Below are 22,317 nucleotides of genomic sequence, written 5' to 3' on the forward strand. Positions count from 1 at the left end.
GGCACAACTAAACAGGTGACGCAGCAGCCGCAGTTCAGTTAACACCACTGGACTGCTCTAGCACAACAGGAACGGTAGCAAGGAAGCACGGCGCCTGACCCTCATGTGCTGAGCCACGAATCTTGGTGTGACAGGCACCGTTCGCCTAGCCCTACCTACCGCTTCCAAGAAGGCTTATGCCACCAAGAACAATAAATGAAGAGTGCGCACCTCCATGTTGTCTCCAGCCCCTTTTATAACCTGGGTCCGCCCCAAACCCAGGGTGGAACCACCAAGGTCCAATAGCAGAGTGCCATGTCATCAGTGACGTCACATGCGACCTATCCGGAACCGCCATGTCATTGATGACCTCATGGCAGCCACGCCCCGAACACTTCACCAGTCATCGTCTGACGACCAATGGTGAGGTGCCAGATCATAGGGGCGGGCCTCTGCGAGCCCGTCCGGAGTTGCCACGTCATCAGGACACCTGACACCCTCTACCCTATCAGGGCCTGCCACCTCACGGACATGCTCAGTGAGGTCCTTACCGGACCTAGCCTCTGATGCACTAAGTGCCTGAGCATGCTCAGTAGCCTGAGCAACAGGCTCAGAAAGCAGACTATCAGTTTGAGCATGCTCAGTAGGCACATCCCAGAACTTAGACACAGCACGAAGTTCAAGTACCTGTGCAAAAGAGGCTGTTAGGGTTAATTGTGGGAGCATGCTCAGTAGCCTGAACTGAGGACTTAGTCTCAGACATAACACAATCAGGCTGAGCAAGCTCACTAGGCAAAACACCGGGCTTAGACTCTGGCTGGGGTAAATCGGCGCACGCATGCGCACTAGCCGCCTCTCCACACTTAGACATGGTGGAAGGCGCAGCCAACTGGACGACCCGAGGCACGGCCAAGAACGGCAGCCGGCGCCTGGGTGCAACAGGAACCGCAGCAGGCTGCTTGCGGCTATGGCGGCGCCGGTTTTTAACATTATGTAGCTTCATAGACTCTCTGGCTCCGGGATCTGAGATAATAGGGATCTGACTCCATTTGAAAGGCTATGTCTCCTTCGAGAAACACCCCCCCACACAGTCTCGATAATCTACATCATAACAGTGTCCGGGGAAACAGGAGGAGACCTACCCGAGTACGTAAGGCAATAGCAATCAGAATTGAGCCAGACTTTTTCCAAAGCACAGTGGCTTAAGTCATTTAACCTGACACACAAATCCACCATTTCATGTAGAATGCAAGACTCAATTATAAAATCCTCTCACGGTGGTACAGGACACCCGCCAGACTACACAAAATGTTTCCAGAGGTTTCAGACACTTGCTGGCGGTGTCAGACCTCGGTGGGCACCATGTTACATGTTTGGTGGACTTGCCTGGGGATCCAGGGACTATGGCAAGATGTCTTTGCTCTCTATAATCATTTACATTGTATGGGAGTGACACCCTCACCGGAAATAGCCCTCTTATCGATGCACACAGGGGCAATCTCCAAGGCGAAGAGAGGTTTGATCTCGTATTTCATGATCTCAATGAGACAGATCATACCGAAGCATTGGAGGTCCACCTATACATTGAAAAGAGCAGACTGGGTGGAGGCCGTAGATGCTTTGCGACGTTTGGAGGAGATGTGAGCTTTTGATGAAGGGAGAGACTCCTTGTGTTTCACTACCTGGTATCCGTGGCTTCAATTCAGAGAGACACAGCAATTCCAATCCTGGCTATTTACGGGCACGTTACCACAATGAATGTTCGAGGGGGTGGGGTGGATAGCCCAATAAGAGGGTGGTGTGGCGTGATGTCACAGAAACTCCTCTCTTTTATCTTTTTTCCCTTCTTTCCTTCCTCTTCCTCTTCTCTTTCTCTCTCCCCATCTTTCTCTCTCTCTTCCTTCTCTTTCCTTTCTATCTCCTCTTCTTCTCTCTTATCTAATTAGTGTACATAGGTTTACGGGTTCATATATACAACAAGATTTTACAGAAGAATGTTGCCTTTTATATTCTAAACAGAATAAAGATAAATATTTACTGCATATTTGGCTAAGGATGTCATATAGGATGGTACACAGATTTCCCTTCTTGTAAGACTTGCGACAAATTTTACTGCAACATATGCTGTATAAGACTTAAATGCCCAGGTTACACTATAACCTTTTCATATTCTGTAAAATTGGGCAACACGAAATACTTATACCCATTCTTTGTTATATAAATTTTAGAAACAATAAAGAAATATTAAACGAAAAACCAAATATATTCCCATCTCACTTGTTTATTTTCACCAGGTAAACCAATATAACTTACAAAATTTAGAAATAAACATTTCTGACATGCAAAAACAAAACCCAATAAAATTAGTGACCAATATATCCACCTTTCTTTATGAGTTCACTCAATAGCCTACCATCCATAGATTCTGTCAGTTACTTGATCTGTTTACGATCAACATTGCGTGCAGCAGCCACCACAGCCTCCCAGACACTGTTCTGAGAGGTGTACTGTTTTCCCTTCCTGTAGATCTTACATTTTATGAGGGAGCACAGGTCCTCTATGGGGTTCAGATCAAGTGAACAAGGGGGCCATGTCATTATTTTATCATCTTTTAGACACTTACTGGCCAGCCACGCTGTGGAGTAGTTGGATGCATGTGATGGAAGATTGTCCTGCATGAAAATCATGTTTTTCTTGAATGATACTGACTTCTTCCTTTACCACTGCTTGAAGAAGTTGTCTTCCAGAGACTGGCAGTAGGTTTGGGAGTTTTAGCTTCACTCCATCCTCAACCCGAAAAGGTCCCACAAGTTCATCTTTGATGATACCAGCCCATACCAGTACCCCACCTCCACCTTGCTGGCGTCTGAGTCGGAGTGGAGCTCTCTGCCCTTTACTTATCCAGCCTCTGGCCCATCCATCTGGCCCATCAAGAGTCACTCTCATTTCATCAGTCCATAAAACCTTTGAAAAATCAGTCTTAAGATATTTCTTGGCCCAGTCTTGACGTTTTATCTTATGTTTCTTGTTCAAAGGTGGTCGTTTTTCAGCCTTTCTTATCTTGGCCATGTCCCTGAGTATGGCACACCTTGTGCTTTTTGATCCTCCAGTAACGTTGCAGCTCTGAAATATGGCCAAACTGGTGGCAAATGGCATTTTGGCAGCTTCATGCTTGATTTTCCTCAATTCATGGGCAGTTATTTTGTGCCTTTTTTGCCCAACACGCTTCTTGCGACCCTGTTGGCTATTTGCCATGAAACGCTTAATTGTTCGGTGATCACAATTCAAAAGTTTGGCAATTTTAAGACTGCTGCATCCCTCTGCAAGACATCTCACAATTTTGGTCTTTTCAGAGCCTGTCAAATCTCTCTTCTGACCCATTTTGCCAAAGGAAAGGAAGTTGCCTAATAATTAAGCACACCTTATACACGGTGTTGATGTCATTACACCACACTCCTCCTCATTACAGAGATGCACATCACCTGATTTACTTAATTGGTAGTTGGCTCTCAAGCCTATACAGCTTGGAGTAGGACAGCATGTATAAAAATTATCATGTGATCAAAATACTCATTTGCCTAATAATTCTGCACAGTGTGTGTGTGTATATATATATATATATATATATATATATATATATATATATATATATATATATATATATATATATATATATATATATATATATATAATATAATATATATATATATATATATATATATAATATATATATATGTGTGTGTGTGTGTTAACATATACAGTCAGGGCCAGAAATATTTGGACAGTGACACAAGTTTTGTTATTTTAGCTGTTTACAAAAACATGTTCAGAAATACAATTATATATATAATATGGGCTGAACGTGCACACTCCCAGCTGCAATATGAGAGTTTTCACATCCAAATCGGAGAAAGGGTTTAGGAATCATAGCTCTGTAATGCATAGCCTCCTCTTTTTCAAGGGACCAAAAGTAATTGGACAAGGGACTCTAAGGGCTGCAATTAACTCTGAAGGCGTCTCCCTCGTTAACCTGTAATCAATTAAGTAGTTAAAAGGTCTGGGGTTGATTACAGGTGTGTGGTTTTGCATTTGGAAGCTGTTGCTGTGACCAGACAACATGCGGTCTAAGGAACTCTCAATTGAGGTGAAGCAGAACATCCTGAGGCTGAAAAAAAAGAAAAAATCCATCAGAGAGATAGCAGACATGCTTGGAGTAGCAAAATCAACAGTCGGGCACATTCTGAGAAAAAAGGAATTGACTGGTGAGCTTGGAAACTCAAAAAGGCCTAGGCGTCCACGGATGACAACAGTGGTGGATGATCGCCGCATACTTTCTTTGGTGAAGAAGAACCCGTTCACAACATCAACTGAAGTCCAGAACACTCTCAGTGAAGTAGGTGTATCTGTCTCTAAGTCAACAGTAAAGAGAAGACTCCATGAAAGTAAATACAAAGGGTTCACATCTAGATGCAAACCATTCATCAATTCCAAAAATAGACAGGCCAGAGTTAAATTTGCTGAAAAACACCTCATGAAGCCAGCTCAGTTCTGGAAAAGTATTCTGTGGACAGATGAGACAAAGATCAACCTGTACCAGAATGATGGGAAGAAAAAAGTTTGGAGAAGAAAGGGAATGGCACATGATCCAAGGCACACCACATCCTCTGTAAAACATGGTGGAGGCAACGTGATGGCATGGGCATGCATGGCTTTCAATGGCACTGGGTCACTTGTGTTTATTGATGACATAACAGCAGACAAGAGTAGCCGGATGAATTCTGAAGTGTACCGGGATATACTTTCAGCCCAGATTCAGCCAAATGCCGCAAAGTTGATCGGACGGCGCTTCATAGTACAGATGGACAATGACCCCAAGCATACAGCCAAAGCTGCCCAGGAGTTCATGAGTGCAAAAAAGTGGAACATTCTGCAATGACCAAGTCAATCACCAGATCTTAACCCAATTGAGCATGCATTTCACTTGCTCAAATCCAGACTTAAGACGGAAAGACCCACAAACAAGCAAGACCTGAAGGCTGCGGCTGTAAAGGCCTGGCAAAGCATTAAGAAGGAGGAAACCCAGCGTTTGGTGATGTCCATGGGTTCCAGACTTAAGGCAGTGATTGCCTCCAAAGTATTCGCAACAAAATATTGAAAATAAAAATATTTTTTTGGGTTTGGTTTATTTGTCCAATTACTTTTGACCTCCTAAAATGTGGAGTGTTTGTAAAGAAATGTGTACAATTCCTACAATTTCTATCAGATATTTTTGTTCAAACCTTCAAATTAAACGTTACAATCTGCACTTGAATTCTGTTGTAGAGGTTTCATTTCAAATCCAATGTGGTGGCATGCAGAGCCCAACTCGCGAAACTTGTGTCACTGTCCAAATATTTCTGGACCTAACTGTATGGTATATGATAGCCTTTAGTTTTTGTACTGTATGTTCTTCCAGTACTCAACGGGCTTTTGTTGAGCAAACTTTAAACATTCTTAAACAATGCTTTTTGTTTAGCAATTGAATCTTGCATACAGGCCATGGAAGTTGGTGCATTATGTATTTTTTTTTTTTTTAAACAATTGTAGATGCTGATTCCATTTCTTTCTGTAGCTTTCCACAGGTGGTCCTTGTCTCTTGGACAACTTTTCTGATAATTGTTTTCACTCCTCTGTTTGAAATCTTGTGGGGTGCACCTGGGCATGGCCAGTTCTTTGCACTTCCGGATTTTTGCCCTATCAGTTCTCATTAGTTAAACCAGCTTATTCATTTTTTTCCACTATTTGTAATCATCATTCACATATCATGTGAGCCAGTTTCTTTGTAGCGTTTGATGGTTTTTGCCACTGCACTTGGGGACACTTTCAAAGTTTTCCCAATTTTTTTAACTGACTGAACTTCATTTCTTAAAGTAATGATGGCCACTCATTTTTCTTTACTTAGCTGTTTTTTTCTTGCCATAATACAAATTCTAACAGTCTATTCAGTAGCACTATCAGCTATGTATTCACCCACCAGACTTCTGCACAACACAACTGATGGTCCCAACCCCATTTATAAGGCAAGAAAACCCACTTACTAAACCTGACAGCGCACACCTGTGAAGTGAGAACCATTTCCGGTGACTACCTCTTGAAGATCATCAAAAGAATGCCAATTGTGTGCAAAGCAGTAATCAAAGCAAAAGGTGGCTACTTTGAAGAACCTAAAATATAAGACATATTTTCAGTTGTTTCACACTTATTGGTTATTTCATTTCACATGTGTTAATTCATAGTTTTGATGCCTTCAATGTGAATCTACAATTTTCAAAGTCATGAAAATAAAGAAAACTCTTTGAATGAGAAGGTGTGTCCAAACGTTTGGTCTGTACTGTGTGTGTATATATATATATATATATATATATATATATATATATATATATACATATACATTTATATATATATACAGTATATCTGTAAATGTGTGTATTTAACTGCAGAGCCTTCAGTGGTGGGTGCAAAATTTTCACAGTATAGAAGCCAAGTCTTCCTCCAAATACATAAAAAATAGGGTTAGAGACAACAAATCTAATGAATCAGTTGAAAGTTAATATTATTTCACCTGACTTGTTGGAGTGCTCCTGTGATCCACACAACACCACATCCTAACACACAGAAGATTGGCTCACACATTGGATCAGGCCTAGGGCAGGTCCCATTGATGCATTGCGACCAGTAGCCTGGTCGTGGTACTTAATCCCCGTGCACTGTATCTAGAACCATCTGGAGGGTGAAGCTTAGTGAGCGGAGCTAAGTTTGAGAGTGGACAATTGACCATTGATAGAGTCAGTCAGGAGTTGACGCAGAGTGAGGAAGGAACTTTGGTCCAGGAAGGAGCTTACATAGTGATTTTGGTGGGAAAAGGAGTACGGTCGCTGGAAGAGTACAATGTCAATACTCACAGGACCAAGCACAGACGGGGTGTGGAGCCCTAGATTAGGATACGCTTTAAGCTCGCCTAATAAATTTACCGGGAGAGAAGATTTTACGTTTCTCAGCCTACCAGAGTGTCTTGGGCACTGCAGCATACACAGAGCCTGGGAATTGGGAATGGATCTAACCCATTGAGAGGTTCAAGCTGCCTGCCGTACGGGCCAGGACTGTGAGACCAAGAGGGGACCCCAGAATGCTTCAGGCCACAGGGACCCACTAATTACAAATAGGTGCATGGAGGAAGTGCCCATTAGGTCACACAACCTGTACTTGGAACCGAAGAGTTCGGGATCGCCTGGAGTTCATCATGGTTGAGACCGGCACCCTGCGGGCATAAGGAACAATATGGGAGTAAAGACATCTTGAACCGCAGCCCTTGTGTCTCCTACTTCTTCCCGCGCCCTGTTAGTCCTGAAGAATACCGCTAGAAGTACTACAACTCCCAGACATCCCGCTCCTGTTGCTGAAGTTTACTTGATCCCTACCATTGACTCTCCTAACGGTTGCTCCGGGGTTACCCGCACCACCTGTGGGGAGTATAAATACCTCAGCTGCCATAACACCATCCCCGGGGGTCCCGTCTAACAGCCGCAGCCTCATAGCTGCAAAAACCACAGGTGGCGTCACAATTTTTTCCAACTGTAAATAGCCATCATTCCCCTTCTTTTATTAAAGGACTCCGCCAAGGTCACGGAGTCGAGCACCGCCACCGCTGATATCTCCAGACTAGTTCGGCCCGGTTCCGAGTACCCCGACCCTGGGGCGGGCGAGTCACTGCCTCTATTTTAATTTTGTAATTATGTATGCCTTAGCATGGCCTACCTCATGTTGTTACTGAAATTTGTCATGTGGTGGGATGACAACATGACATACAAAGACATTTCTATATAGGGACTAGTGATGAGCGAGCACTATCATGCTCGAGTGCTCAGTACTCATAACAAACAGATGGATACTCGGATAGGCGTGACTTGAATGCCTGAGTATAATGGAAGTCAATGGGGAACTCAAGCATTTTTCCATAAGATTTTCCATAAAAATGATCATGTTCCCCATTGACTTTCATTATACTCGAGTACTCGAGTCACACCCATTCGAGCAAACAACTGCTTGTTAAGAGTATTGAACACCTGAATATGTTAATGCTCGCTCATCACTAATAGGGACCAAAAGAGAGGGTCTTGACACCTAATTATTAGGTACAGGACACTGGCCCTTACTCAACAGGCAGTGTGGGGTTACACTACCCACTCTTCAGTGTAGCAGAGAGGGGCTCCTGCAACACTCAGTCAGTGTCCACCTTGAAGTACTGTACAGGAATAAGCAGTGAAAAGTGGGTTGTCCGTGGAGTTGGGGGAGGGAGAAACATAAGCTATTTCAATCAATCTCATGCCACTGTACCCTGCACTTAGCAGTATAATGGAGTGCAAGTCGAGCTACACTATTTTGCGCATTATGCTCAACTCCCTCTCGGATCAAAAGCTCCTTTGCTGCGGTTAGCACATATAACAAGTCCTGGAGGAAAAGGGTTTAAAGATGGCCAACTTCATGCAATCTGACTCAAACTGTGCTTTGTAGTTTGTTTGTGGATTTCCCTTCCTAGCATTCTTTACATTCTGTTACATTTTGGGTTTTCTTTTATTCACACATTCTATAGGTCTTTTGAGTTTCTTCCATTTTCCTCCATCTTCCCTGTATGCCTGTGAGAAGATGTTCTTAGCCCGGTGTCTCATCCTCTGCTTGTGTGCTCTTCTTTTATGGTTATTGGTGTTTTGTGTTACACTTTGTTTATAGTTGAGGGTGCAGTTAAGGACACTCAGGGTCAGCCGACATTGAGCGGGGACGCCTTTTTTTAATCTTAGGGTGCCAACCATGTGGTCAGGGATAGATTTAGGGCTTTCACTAATCTAAATAGGAAGCTGCTTATTTTAGGGTTTGCGCACCTTTCCTAGTTTGTCCATCCATGTGTGAGTGGTAGGACTCCGTCATAACATTCAGCTTCTCATGAACCAAAGTATATACAGTTCAAATTTCCGTACAATAGATAATCTCTTTTAGTGGTTACAGCAATTTTTTATGGTAAAATAGCAAGTGAATCACCCTGTACAAACAGTAGACTTAGATGTGTATTCAGGGTCATTGTCATGTTGGAAAGGTTCACACCTACCAAGCACAGAGTGATGGCAGCATCTTCTCTTACAATACAATGCAGTACATCGGTGAATTCATGATACTATCAATGATGTGTAGCTCCCCGACACTAGCATGCATACATCTACACGAACGGACACTGCTAGCACCATGTTTCACTGTAGGCACCATACATTTTTATTTTTATTCCTCACCTTTGGAACGCCATACAGTTTTAAAGCCATCAGTCCCAAAAGTATTTATCTTGGTTTCATCTCTTCAAAGTATACAGTCCCAGCAGTCATTATATTTTTCAACATGGACCTTTGTAGACAGGCTTTTAGTCCATGGGCTTTAAGAGAGCCTTTCTTGTGGACAACACAAATGCATGCCATTCCTTTTCAGTGTGTGCTGTATTGTTTCACAGGAAACATCCCTCTTTAGCTTTTTGCTTCTTTAGCTAACTGCAGTGAACTTTCTGGTTGATTTTCTCCTACCCTTTTCTCCTGTTTAGGTGTTAATTTCTGTGGTTGGCCTGGATGTCTCTGTAAGATGGTTGCTGTTCCATCTTTTGTTATATTTTTGCAGAACTTTTGATACAATCTTTCAACAGATTAGTAAAGCTTTTATGACCTCCTGGTATCCTTCACCTTTCTTGTGTAAATAAACTATTTGCTTTCTCATGTTTTGTGACATTTCTCTTTTTTGTGGTGCCATTTCTGATAGCATGAAATAACTGGAATGAAAGAGCTCTATAGGGTCTTACCAGATAAACACTAAAGGGTGAGGAACAGAATCACACTCCGCTACTACGGTTGTGAAAGTCACAACTCCTAGTTCAATGTATGAGGAAATTGCAACAGACACAGCACCATTGTAACAATGTGTAATCAGGAGAGAGATGGGTAGTATCACACTATCACCAGAGGATAAATGTTGATTATTCCATTTCTTTATTTATAGTACAGGTCAGGTCATTGTGTTTCAGAGATCGACTATCTCCTTCATTAGGACATCAAAGAACCATCAAACGTTCTCTGAGACAGTTTGATGGTTTCTTGATGTCCTGATGAAGGAGATAGTCGATCACTGAAACGCGTTGACCTGACCTATATTATAAAAAAAGAAATGGAATAATCAACATCTATCCTCTGGTGATAGTGCGGCATACTACCCATCTCTGTCTTGATTACACATTTCTGATAGCATGAAATTGGAAGGGGTTTTCTTTAAGTAACAGTCTTTTATATTCAGCTGTTTGCTGGAAACTTGTTTAATGAATAATTAGATTTATCTGTAGTTGCATTTTTGTTAATTAGAATTTTGGAGTCTAAATTTTAGCCTTGCTCCTAAGACTTTCATTGTGATGTACTCATTTTTGCAACATGGTTTTGAATGAATTTGTCATGATAATTACTTTTTTGGTTGTGCAAGATAACAAATCTTGTTTGAAATCAATGGACCAAATTTGCGGGAGTATTTTTGTTTTATGGTACCCCATAGAAATTGTAAAGTTTGAAAGGAAACTAAAGGTTTCCCGGTAAATCTATGGGGGTGTACTCATTTATGCAGTGCATTATGTGTGTATATACATTTTATATATACTATATATAATTTTTAAATCTGCCACCTTCATAAGGCATATGTAGCCAATTTGTTGTCACATGTTGCTTATTATTGTTATAATTTGATTGGTACATTTTTTAGACATTTTATTCAATGCCTTGATAGTTATATCTAACGTAATAGCTTCCTTCTGTCTACTATTACATCATATATACTTAAGACATGAATAGTGAAGATAGCAAGGGTATCATGTATGCAATAGTTCAGGGATAATGTATGAAGAGTATATCCGTTCTTCACTATTTATATATTGAAACCCAGCAGCTTAATTGGATATAGATTTTTTATTTTGTTCCGAAAGTCAAGCAATTCTTAGATATTCGTAGGAACTGTTTTTTGTACTATATCGGCAATGTGGTGGGGCTCTTATTATTTTTTCAGCACAATGGATACTTTAAAGTGATTAAATTGCATGTAGAGGTACATTAAAAAGTGCTTTATATGCTGCGACATCAGTAGCGATTGCTAGCGATGTCGCAAGCGATAGCACCCGCCCCCTTTGTTTTTGCGACATATGGTGATCGCTGCCGTAGCGTACAATATCACTACGGCAGTGTCACACGCACATACCTGTTCAGCGACGTCTTTGTGGCCGCCGAACAATCCCTCCTTCAAGGGGGACGTGCGTTCGGCATCACAGCGACGTCACAGCGGCGTCACAAAACGGCCGCCCAATAGAAGAGGAGGGTAGGAGTGTTACGGGGGAACCGGCAAATTAGAACCAGGGGTATATATCCCAATCACCAGTCGGGGCCCACCGTGCTCCAGATGGTAATGGAGCTGCTGGCACCCTGTAGGTTAGGCGGAGACTATAGAGCTGGATGGCTTTGAGATAACTCAAGGAACCGGTCACGTGTGTAGGGACACGTCAGACCGGACGACAACCCAGTTAGCGTTTCGGTGGAGCGGACGCTCCTCCGACCACGTGTGTAACAACACGTCAGGCCGGATGGTAACCAGTTAGCGTTGACCGAGAAGACCGCTGCGATAGCGCCCTGTCGGCCACCTGTGTAAGACACGTCAGGCCGAGCGGTCCTCCGATTAGCGTTTCTGGCCACCACTCGACTGGCCACGTGTGTAAAGGACACGTCAGACCAGGTAGTCACACCAGTAGCATTTGACTGGGAAGCCGAGGAGGATAATAGGGTTCACACACCCAATCCAGGAACACCCTTTTAACTTCACAGGGGTTCTGGGGTGCACTGTCCGTGCGCGTATAGGGCACAACCGGACAGGTGGCGCAGCAGGTACACTGTCCGTATGCGTAGAGGGCACAACCGGACAGGTGGCGCAGCAGGTACATTGTCCGTGCGCGTAGAGGGCACAACCGGACAGGTGGCGCAGCAGGTACACTGTCCGTGTGCGTAGAGGGCACTCTCGGACAGGTGACGCAACAGGTATTCTGTCCGTGTGCATAGGAGGAACAACTGAACAGGTGATGCAGCAGCCGCAGCCCAGTTAACGCCACTGGACTGTTCTAGCATAACAGGAACGGTAGCAAGGAAGCACGGCGCCTGACCCTCATGTGCTGAGCCACGATTCTTGGCGTGACAGGCACCGTTCGCCTAGCCCTACCTACCGCTTCTAACAAGGCTTATGCCACCAAGAACTCAACATGGAGGTGAGCAGTCTTCATTTAGTCTCCAGCCCCTTTTATAACCTGGGTCCACCCCAAACCCAGGGTGGAACCACCAAGGTCCAATAGCAGAGTGCCATGTCATCAGTGACATCGCATGCAACCTATCCGGAACCGCCACGTCATTGATGACCTCATGGCAGCCACGCCCCAAACACTTCACCAGTCATCGTCTGACGACCAATGGTGACGTCAGACAGGACACCTGACACCCTCTGCCCTATCAGGGCCTGCCACCTCACGGACATGCTCAGTGAGATCCTTACCGGACCTAGCCTCTGATGCACTAAGTGCCTGAGCATGCTCAGTAGCCTGAGCAACAGGCTCAGAAAGCAGACTATCAGTTTGAGCATGCTCAGTAGGCACATCCCAGAACTTAGACACAGCACGAAGTCCAAGTACCTGTGCAAAGAGGCTGTTAGGGTTAATTGTGGGAGCATGCTCAGTAGCCTGAACTGAGGACTTAGTCTCAGACATAACACAATCAGGCTGAGCATGCTCACTAGGCAAAACACTGGGCTTAGACTCTGGCTGGGGTAAATCGGCGCACGCATGCGCACTAGCCGCCTCTCCACACTTAAGACGTGGTGGAAGGAGCAGCCAACTGGACGACCCGAGGCACGGCCAAGAACGGCAGCCAGTGCCTGGGGACAACAGGAACCACAGCAGGCTGCTTGCGGCTATGGTTGCGCCGGTTCGTAACAGTACCCCCCCTCTAGCGGCCCTCCCACTCGAATGGTCTATAGTTGCCACAGATACCACTGAGCGACGGGCTGGAAGATGGAGACTTGCAGTGGGAGCTACAAGACTCGCTCCACCGCGTAATCACCCCAGACGACCAGTCGATATGTGGGGAATGCCGCTTCAACCAAGGAATACCCAGCAGAATATCATCTGCACCCTTAGGGAGAACCAGAAATGAAATGGTCTCCCTATGCCCAGATGACATGGCAAGGGTAATGGGCACTATCCGCTGGTGAATTACCTTGGGCAACAAGGACCCATCCACCACACGGAATCTCACTGGCCTTGGAATTTGCACCAGCGGGATGGCATGCCGCCGGGCAAAAGAGGAGGAGATGAAACTATCCCCAGCACCTGTGTCCACACTTGCCCTTGTGAACCATGTTGACCCCTTAAAGGAAATGAATGCGGGAAACGTCACCCTAATGGATGACGCAGAGTCCAGTCTACCTCCAGCTATGGTCACCAATCGCGGTCGCTTACCCTGACGCTTTGGGCAACGGTTGGCATAATGACCATACTGCCCACAAGCGAAATAGGAAATGCCCTTGCGATTCGAAGACCTAGCAACACCAACCCTAGCGATGTCCATAGGGACAGAGATGTCCTCTAAGGGAGGTGCAGTAGGAGAGACCACTACAGTGGCTGAACGACCCTCTGACCTGCGCTCCAGCTGACGCTCGGAGGTCCGCAGGTCAATGCGGGTAGCCAGAGTCATGAGGCCCTCAAGGGTAGTTGGTACCTCACGCGACGCTAATGCGTCCTTCACGTGCGAGGCTAATCCCCTCCAGAACAGTGGAATGAGAGTCCTCTCTGACCACCCCAGTTCTGCAGCAAGTGTCCTGAAACTCACAGCATATTGACTTGAGGAGGTACGCCCCTGCTCCAAAGTCAGTAGCTGTAGGGCCGAGTCGTGAGTGACCTGAGGCCCAAGGAACACTTGTCGCAAGGACTCCAAAAACTCCTTAGAGTCCTGTACTACGGGGTCATTCCTCTCCCACAATGGTGTAGCCCACTCCAGTGCTCTATCAGAGAGCAAGCAGATGATAAACCCCACCTTTGACTTCTCTGTAGGAAACCGTGCAGCCAACAGCTCTAGATGGACTGAGCACTGGTTCATCGTTAGCGATGTTGCAGCGTGTAAAGCACCCTTAAGAGTGTTGTCTTATGTAAAGATACTCCTTCTATTAGAAGAGAATTCCCTCCTCACAAGCTCACTCTAACAGAACACAGAATCACTTTGTAACAGTAGCTATTTCCACTAATTTTTTGTCTTTTCCCGTTTGCGTTTTTCTTCATTGTTTACTGATATTTATTAGCCCATTTCACACTTAGCATATCAATGAATAGTTTGCATGCTGTATCCATCTGTTAGGCACTATTAGTATACTAAGGGATAATGATCTGTGATCTTTTGTCTAATTCTATCTAGTCTGTTGTTTTTTCATAATTGTTGGCGTCTCTCCATTCAAAATCCAAGAAAATTAATGGTTTTAAAGGCTATTTATACATTCACCCAGAATTTGTTTCTTTTTTCATTTGCTTTCTAAACGCAAAATTAAAGAGAACATGTAATGGGGCTATAATACCGATTACTTTGATACCTTTGGTGATGAAATCCAATTTGTTGTTCTACTTGAATCACCATTTGACGTTTTCTACTAATTAGATTTCAGTGCACAGGGCCGGAGAGTACACTGGGTCTTCTCCACCCTGTCTGTGATTCCCCAGCATCTCAATCCAATATTTGAAGGACAGGTTACTGCTAAGATTTCAAAGAGCTGATGCATAGATCAGAGGCAGTGGAGGACCATGGAATCACAGACACACAGGAGAATACCCAGTGTAAAGTCTGACCTCTGTGCGGCAAAACCTAAATAGCAGAAAACATCAAATGGCATTTATAGAAGAATAACAAAGCGTATTTCTTCGCCAAAGGAATCAATTTAATCTGTATTACAGTCGTATATATGTAAAAAGGAGAAAAGCACATGAAGATGACTAAAGACAGGAGTACCCTGGATATCCAAAGATCTGAAATTACTGCAATGACACTCCTACATGAGAATAATCTGAAACTCTGGCTACAAACTGTATATTATTTGTTTTAAAATAAATTAGGAATAAAGATTGCAGACTGAAACTTTGTGTCATACTAGTAATTTTTCCATGCCAAAGATGTCCATAACTTTTAAATGCAAAGCCTAACCAAACCTGCGAGAGCCAATTGACTTGTGCGAGTATGCAGATTTCACCATTAATATTGAACTTAAGCTTGAAATAATATTATTTACTTGTAGATGACAAAGAAAATCTATATTTTATATTTTAAAAGACTTTTATTATATTTTCTCCGTTTTTGTTTTTCAGGTGTGTGCTTTTATCATCATACAGATCTTCTTCAGCGTCCAGCACATGTGGCAACCAAAACATTTCAGGCTCTTCGTATTTTTGTGAATGATGAACTTAATCAACTCCATGCAGGACTCCAGGCAGCTCAGAAGATCCTAAAACCAGGAGGGAGACTTGTTGCCATTTCATTTCATTCTTTAGAAGACCGAATAGTTAAGAGATTTCTGTGTGGAATACCCATAGACGAAAAGCCAAATCTAAGTGCTAGACATAGAATTAGACAAGGCAATAGTGAATTTACAGAGATAGATGATGATGAACAATCCGCAAATCCTCAGCATAAACAAGCATGGAAAATTCTACAACGAAAGGTTCTTACACCTGAGCACCAGGATGTTCTTGAAAATCCACGAGGAAGGTCTGCAAAACTCCGAGCTGCTGTAAAACTATAGTACTACCTATTTGATTCTGTAGTTATCTCATCTGATTCATCGGTCAGCGCCATAGACTTTGACTTGAGCCGCAGTCTGCTTGCTTGGTGTGAAGTCCGTCAGTTGCTTAAAGTTGTTGTCTGCTTTAGGGTGAATGCACACAGTGAATTTATAAAAAATATCATTGAAATATTTAGACCAATTTTTTTACCTGAAGACTGAGGTGTATTGGAAAAAAAATGAAAATTTAAATAAAGGGCGTCTTCTTTTTGCTGGACAATAATTCTGTCTGTTATTGCCATATATCATGAAAAACTACAGATATTTATTTTAAAGCTAGGTTAAAACCATCTTAAGATTTTTTTATTGTAATAGAGATACCAGGAATAAGATGATCACTGCACCACCACTTCTGGAGAAATGCAGCATTACACAGTTGACATCAAAATTAAAGGGTTCGTCCAGGCTTTTACGAAAGTCTGCCATCACTCTATATGGCTGCAGACTTGAGATTCCTCACATTGTGCGCAGTGCAGACTGTGAGAACTCTCCGGTGCTGTAGGCCAAAGTTCGACTGCACATGCATGACCTTGTTCATTACAAGTGAATTGAAGCCGTCTTTGTTTGAATTTTGCCTTCTGGTTAACACTCAGGCTGTTGTGCAAGAATCTCCTGATAAATAATCCCTTTCAAGACCAAACTACTTACATGACCCTGCGATATTTTGGGTGACAAAGCCATAATGTGAGCACATTCATATCTACTGGTCTACCAAACTGGATGAGTCAAACCCTAACACAATAAAATACCTAAACATAGAAAAATCCAGTTTTTCATTTTCTTGCAATATTATGCTAACTCCATTGAACGCCTTAGATGAAGAAAATTGGAGTAATTACACATATGTATAATACAAAAACACTTTATTGATACAAAATAACACACAAAGAACACAAAATATTAATTAAAAACCACATAAAAGACGGAGTATTACAGCGTACAATGCACACAAAAAGAGAAAAGACACCATGGGTTAAACCTCTGCTATGGCCTGGGTGTTATGCAATAAGATACGATAATTTTCATATCATGAATCTTGGTATAAAAAGAAATCAATCTATGATCAAATGAACATCCCACACTAGCAATGCCTTCAAATATGAAAAATTGTTTGGTTTGTATATGTTGGCATGCTTATGGGTACAGATGAACGAACCGGACGCGATTCGGCTAGAGCTCGGTTCGCCGAACCGAGGTCTATTTCGCGTTCGGTTCAGCGAACCACACATAAAAACACCTAGAAAACACCCTCAAAGGTGTCCAAAAGGTGACAAACAACTCACAACACAACACAAACACATGGGAAAGTGACAAGAACAAATTCTCATGCGAAAACAAAAGACCTGGACAAGGAAAAAGAGGAGGAGACACAGATAAAGGCATGGTATGCCCTTCTAAAATGATGTAAAACACTGCAAGGTGACTCAAAGCGGAGTCTCCCTTTTTTCCAAAAATTGGGCCACACAGACACCCACCCCTTCAGTGGCAGCACTTGTGCCCCAATTGTACACTTCACAGTTAGATTTGCATCAAGCACATTCAAAAATACGCCATCCTTTACTGTCCCCAGGATGACACCGGGGTAGGTAGCAAAGTCTTTGCTGAACCATGACTTGTTCATCTTGGCTCCTTTTTAAAAACACAGCAAGGGTTACTCCAAGCGGAGTCTCCCTTTTTTCCAAAAATTGGGCCACACAGACACCCCATCAGTGGCAGCACTTGTGCCCCAGTTGTACACTTCACAGGTAGATTTGCATCAAGCACATTCAAAAATACGCCATCCTTAACCGTCCCCAGGATGACACCGAGGTAGGTAGCAAAGTCTTTCCTGAACCATGACTTGTTCATCTTGGCTCCTTTTTAAAAATACAGCAAGCAAGGGTTACTCCAAGCGGAGTCTCCCTTTTTTCCAAAAATTGGGCCACACAGACACCCCTTCAGTGGTAGCACTTGTGCCCCAGTCGTACACTTCACAGGTAGATTTCCATCAAGCACATTCAAAAATACGCCATCCTTAACCGCCCCCAGGATGACTCCGGGGTAGGTAGCAAAGTCTTTCCTGATCCCAGATCTGTTCATCTTGGATCATTTTTAAAAACACAGAAAGCAAGGGTTACTCCAAGCGGAGTCTCCCTTTTTTCCAAAAATTGGGCCACACAGACACCCCTTCAGTGGTAGCACTTGTGCCCCAGTTGTACTCTTCACAGGTAGATTTGCATCAAGCACATTCAAAAATACGCCATCCTTAACCGTCCCCAGGATGACACCGGGGTAGGTAGCAAAGTCTTTGCTGAACCATGACTTGTTCATCTTGGCTCCTTTTTAAAAACACAGCAAGCAAGGGTTACTCCAAGCGGAGTCTCCCTTTTTTCCAAAAATTGGGCCACACAGACACCCACCCCATCAGTGGCAGCACTTGTGCCCCAGTTGTACACTTCACAGGTAGATTTGCATCAAGCACATTCAAAAATACGCCATCCTTAACCGTCCCCAGGATGACACCGGGGTAGGTAGCAAAGTCTTTGCTGAACCATGACTTGTTCATCTTGGCTCCTTTTTAAAAACACAGCAAGGGTTACTCCAAGCGGAGTCTCCCTTTTTTCCAAAAATTGGGCCACACAGACACCCCTTCAGTGGTAGCACTTGTGCCCCAGTCGTACACTTCACAGGTAGATTTCCATCAAGCACATTCAAAAATACGCCATCCTTAACCGCCCCCAGGATGACACCGGGGTAGGTAGCAAAGTCTTTCCTGATCCCAGATCTGTTCATCTTGGATCATTTTTAAAAACACAGAAAGCAAGGGTTACTCCAAGCGGAGTCTCCCTTTTTTCCAAAAATTGGGCCACACAGACACCCCTTCAGTGGTAGCACTTGTGCCCCAGTTGTACTCTTCACAGGTAGATTTGCATCAAGCACATTCAAAAATACGCCATCCTTAACCGTCCCCAGGATGACACCGGGGTAGGTAGCAAAGTCTTTGCTGAACCATGACTTGTTCATCTTGGCTCCTTTTTAAAAACACAGCAAGCAAGGGTTCCTCCAAGCGGAGTCTCCCTTTTTTCCAAAAATTGGGCCACACAGACACCCCTTCAGTGGCAGCACTTGTGCCCCAGTCGTACACCTCACAGTTAGATTTGCATCAAGCACATTCAAAAATACGCCATCCTTAACCGTCCCCAGGATGACACCGGGGTAGGTAGCAAAGTCTTTCCTGATCCCAGATCTGTTCATCTTGGATCATTTTTAAAAACACAGCAAGAAAGGGTTCCTCCAAGCGGAGTCTCCCTTTTTTCCAAAAATTGGGCCACACAGACACCCCATCAGTGGCAGCACTTGTGCCCTAGATGCAAACAGGATGTTTTGATTTGCATCAAGCACATTCCAAACCCACAAGCATTTACTCTCCCCAGGATGACACAGGGGTAGTAAATTCCTTGTGGATCCATGACTTGTTCATTTTGATGAACGTTAGTCTGTCCACATTGTCACTGGACAGACGCGTGCGCTTATCTGTCAGCACACACCCAGCAGCACTGAAGACACTTTCAGAGACAACGCTGGCAGCTGGACACGACAAGATCTCCAAGGCGTAAGTGGAGAGCTCTGGCCATTTTTCAAGATTTGAAGCCCAAAATGAGCAAGGCTCCATTTGCAAAGTCATGGCATCGATGTTCATTTGGAGATACTCCTGTATCATCCTCTCCAGCCGTTGACTATGTGTCAGACTTGTTGTCTCTGGTGGCCTTGCAAAGGATGGTCTAAAAAAATTATGAAAAGATTCAATAAAATTGCTGTTACCAGCACCAGATACGGTGCTTCTGGTACGGGTGGACTGTTGAAGATGACGAGACCGTCCCATGTTTCTCAAGTTACAACTGGGAGATTCACTCAGTGCACCATGGTTGTTTGGTGGAAAAGCCTAGTTAAGATCGAGTAACAGCTTTTGCTGATACTCCTGCATACGTGCGTCCCTTTCTATGGCTGGAATTATGTCACAAAATTTGGACTTGTACCGGGGATCTAATAGTGTGGCAAGCCAGTAGTCATCATCACTTCTAATTTTTACAATACGAGGGTCATGTTGGAGGTAGTGTTGCAAGAAGGTGCTCATGTGTCTTGCGCAGCCATGTGGACCAAGTCCACGCTGCGTTTGTGGCATAGAGGTGCTAACCGTTCTTTCTTCCTCTGACATCTCCCCCCAACCTCTTTCAACTGAAATTTGACCAAGGTCTCCCTCATCCGCTGAGTCTTCCATGTCCATGGACAGTTTTTCCTCCATTTCTTCATGTTCTCCTGCACCTTCCTCAACATTTTGCCTGCTACCATGCGCCCTTGTTGATCCCTGTCCCCCATGGTCCCATGCCTGCCGCCTTGGTGATGAGGAACGTCTGGACCTTGGTGATGTTGTTGTCCCTTGCGCATATGAATCCTCCTGTAGTTCCTGCCCTTCCTGTTGTCCCACCCCCTGACTCCGAATAGTGTTTAGCGTGTGCTCCAGCATGTAAATGACTGGAATTGTCATGCTGATAATGGCATTGTCAGCGCTAAACATATTCGTCGCCATGTTGAAACTGTGCAGAAGGGTGCATATGCCGAATGGCCTGGTCCTTAAACTTTGCAAAGTCCAGAGCAGGGTTCTGCAGGACCATGATACGCAGCTGTGTCCTGTGGGCGTCTGACAGGATCTATGAACTGCTCAGTTAGGAGTTTGTCTTCCTCACGTATGCTCTCTGGATCCACCTGTTTAATTGCTCTCAGGGCCTCTTGCAGGTTTAAGGCAAAGTCCCGTATGCTGTCTGTGGCCCGTTGTTTGCACCCAAATAATCTCATTTTTATTTCTGCTGCCGTGCGGGTGTCAAAAGTGGTCTTTAACTTGGCCAGTATCTGGGTGACTATCCCTTTATCAGTGTCAGGCCAGGACTTTACTTCACGCTGGGCTGCGCCGGTTAGCTGTCCTATTATTATGCCCACTTTCTGGCCTTCAGTTAGAGGGTACACCTTAAACAAACTGTGCAGCCGTTCTCAGAAGTCGCTCAGGGTATGTGACTCTCCTGAGTACCGCGGTAACCAGTCTGCTCCCGGGAGATCGTGGCATCGTGAGCGGCATCACTGGCGCTACAGCGGGGGCTGGGGCGATGACGACTTGGAGTGCATCGGCCGGTGCCGCGACGTCTTGGGCTACAGCACGCACCTGCCCTTCCTCGGCGTCGGACATCTTTCTCCCCCCTTAGTGGACCTTACCAGGCTCCGCTCTCTTTTCAAAATCTCTTCAGAGTCACGCGGGGTTAACGAACCTCCGCTCTGATGGCGCGCTCTCTTCTCACTCTTTCTCGGTCACGCCCCTTTTCTTCCTGCGCTCGGCAGTGCTAATGGCGGCGGCTTTTTCACACAGTACAACACACAGTCTTTTCAGGCACACAGTACCTGGTAGGTCCGGGCACGAGCTCCTGTTGGTGACGCCAAAGTTGACTCGCCCACCCCAAGGCTATGGGACACCCGGTGCCGGGCCGGACTAGTCCAGGGGTCGTCAGTGGTGGCGGGGCCCGACTCCGTGACCCTGGCGGAAGTCAATTAATATGGCTTCAGTGGGGGTGCTTATTAAAGTTTATATTCGTGACGCCACCTGTGGTTTGTGGCTATTAAGCCGCCGCTGCTGTATGGGGCCTCCGGGGCTGATGGAATGGCAGCTTGGATGGTCCTGCTCCCCACAGCTGGAGCGGTGCCCCGGGGCAACTATTGGTGCTTGTAAGTGTCGGTGTAGTTGCGGTGTAGTGCAGGGCCGACAGGGCGGTGAAAGGACCGGACACAAACAACAGTTTCTTTACCTTCTCCTCTTTTACTGGGTAAATGGTTAGTCCTGGGAGACCGTTACAGGTGGTAGAAGGCTCCGGCCAGCCTGGAAGTAACTGGGGTGCTCTTTTTGGCCAGCTGAGTATGAGGCCTACTCCCTGTTCTTCCTTTGCTTTCATAGGACCCTGCACTCTGAATTAGCAATGGCCCTCTTGCTGCTGGGACCAGTGGTACGTCCCTCTCCCTGTGTGGTAGGCTGCGCAGGCCCTCTCTGGTGCTTCTCTGCTGGGGTCCACACCGGGCCCTGGTGATGCAGCTGTACCTTCAGGTTGCTTATGGGCCAGGGGCTTGCAGCTCTCCTGCCCTTCGGATTCGGCTACCAGGGAAGGGTTTCACACCCTGGCAACCACAGACTCCGATGTCTAATTCTCTTCTATGCCTCTCTGCCAATCCTGCTTTACTGGGCCAAGCTATTCCAGCTCCAGGCCCCAGTCCACAGGACAGCACTACTCTGCGTCTTCACTCTCCAAACTTCCCTAACAGACTGAACACTAACTCCTCCCTCAGGTCAGGCTTGAGGAATGCTCCCTGGAA

At 44.9% G+C, this 22,317-nt stretch overlaps 1 protein-coding gene across 1 annotated transcript in view; it reads left to right on the plus strand.

Moving 5' to 3' along the window:
• METTL15 (methyltransferase 15, mitochondrial 12S rRNA N4-cytidine) overlaps positions 1–16,153 on the plus strand; it is a 642,275-nt gene extending 626,122 nt beyond the window's left edge. The window contains exon 6 of the mRNA XM_075326543.1: positions 15,458–16,153. Within this exon, the coding sequence (XP_075182658.1) occupies positions 15,458–15,891 (434 nt within the window). The 3' untranslated portion in view covers positions 15,892–16,153. The remainder of the gene's footprint in view (positions 1–15,457) is intronic.
• Positions 16,154–22,317: the final 6,164 nt, after the last annotated feature.

This window comes from Anomaloglossus baeobatrachus, chromosome 10 (genome assembly GCF_048569485.1).
Source record: "Anomaloglossus baeobatrachus isolate aAnoBae1 chromosome 10, aAnoBae1.hap1, whole genome shotgun sequence".
NCBI classification, from domain to species: Eukaryota; Metazoa; Chordata; class Amphibia; order Anura; family Aromobatidae; genus Anomaloglossus; species Anomaloglossus baeobatrachus.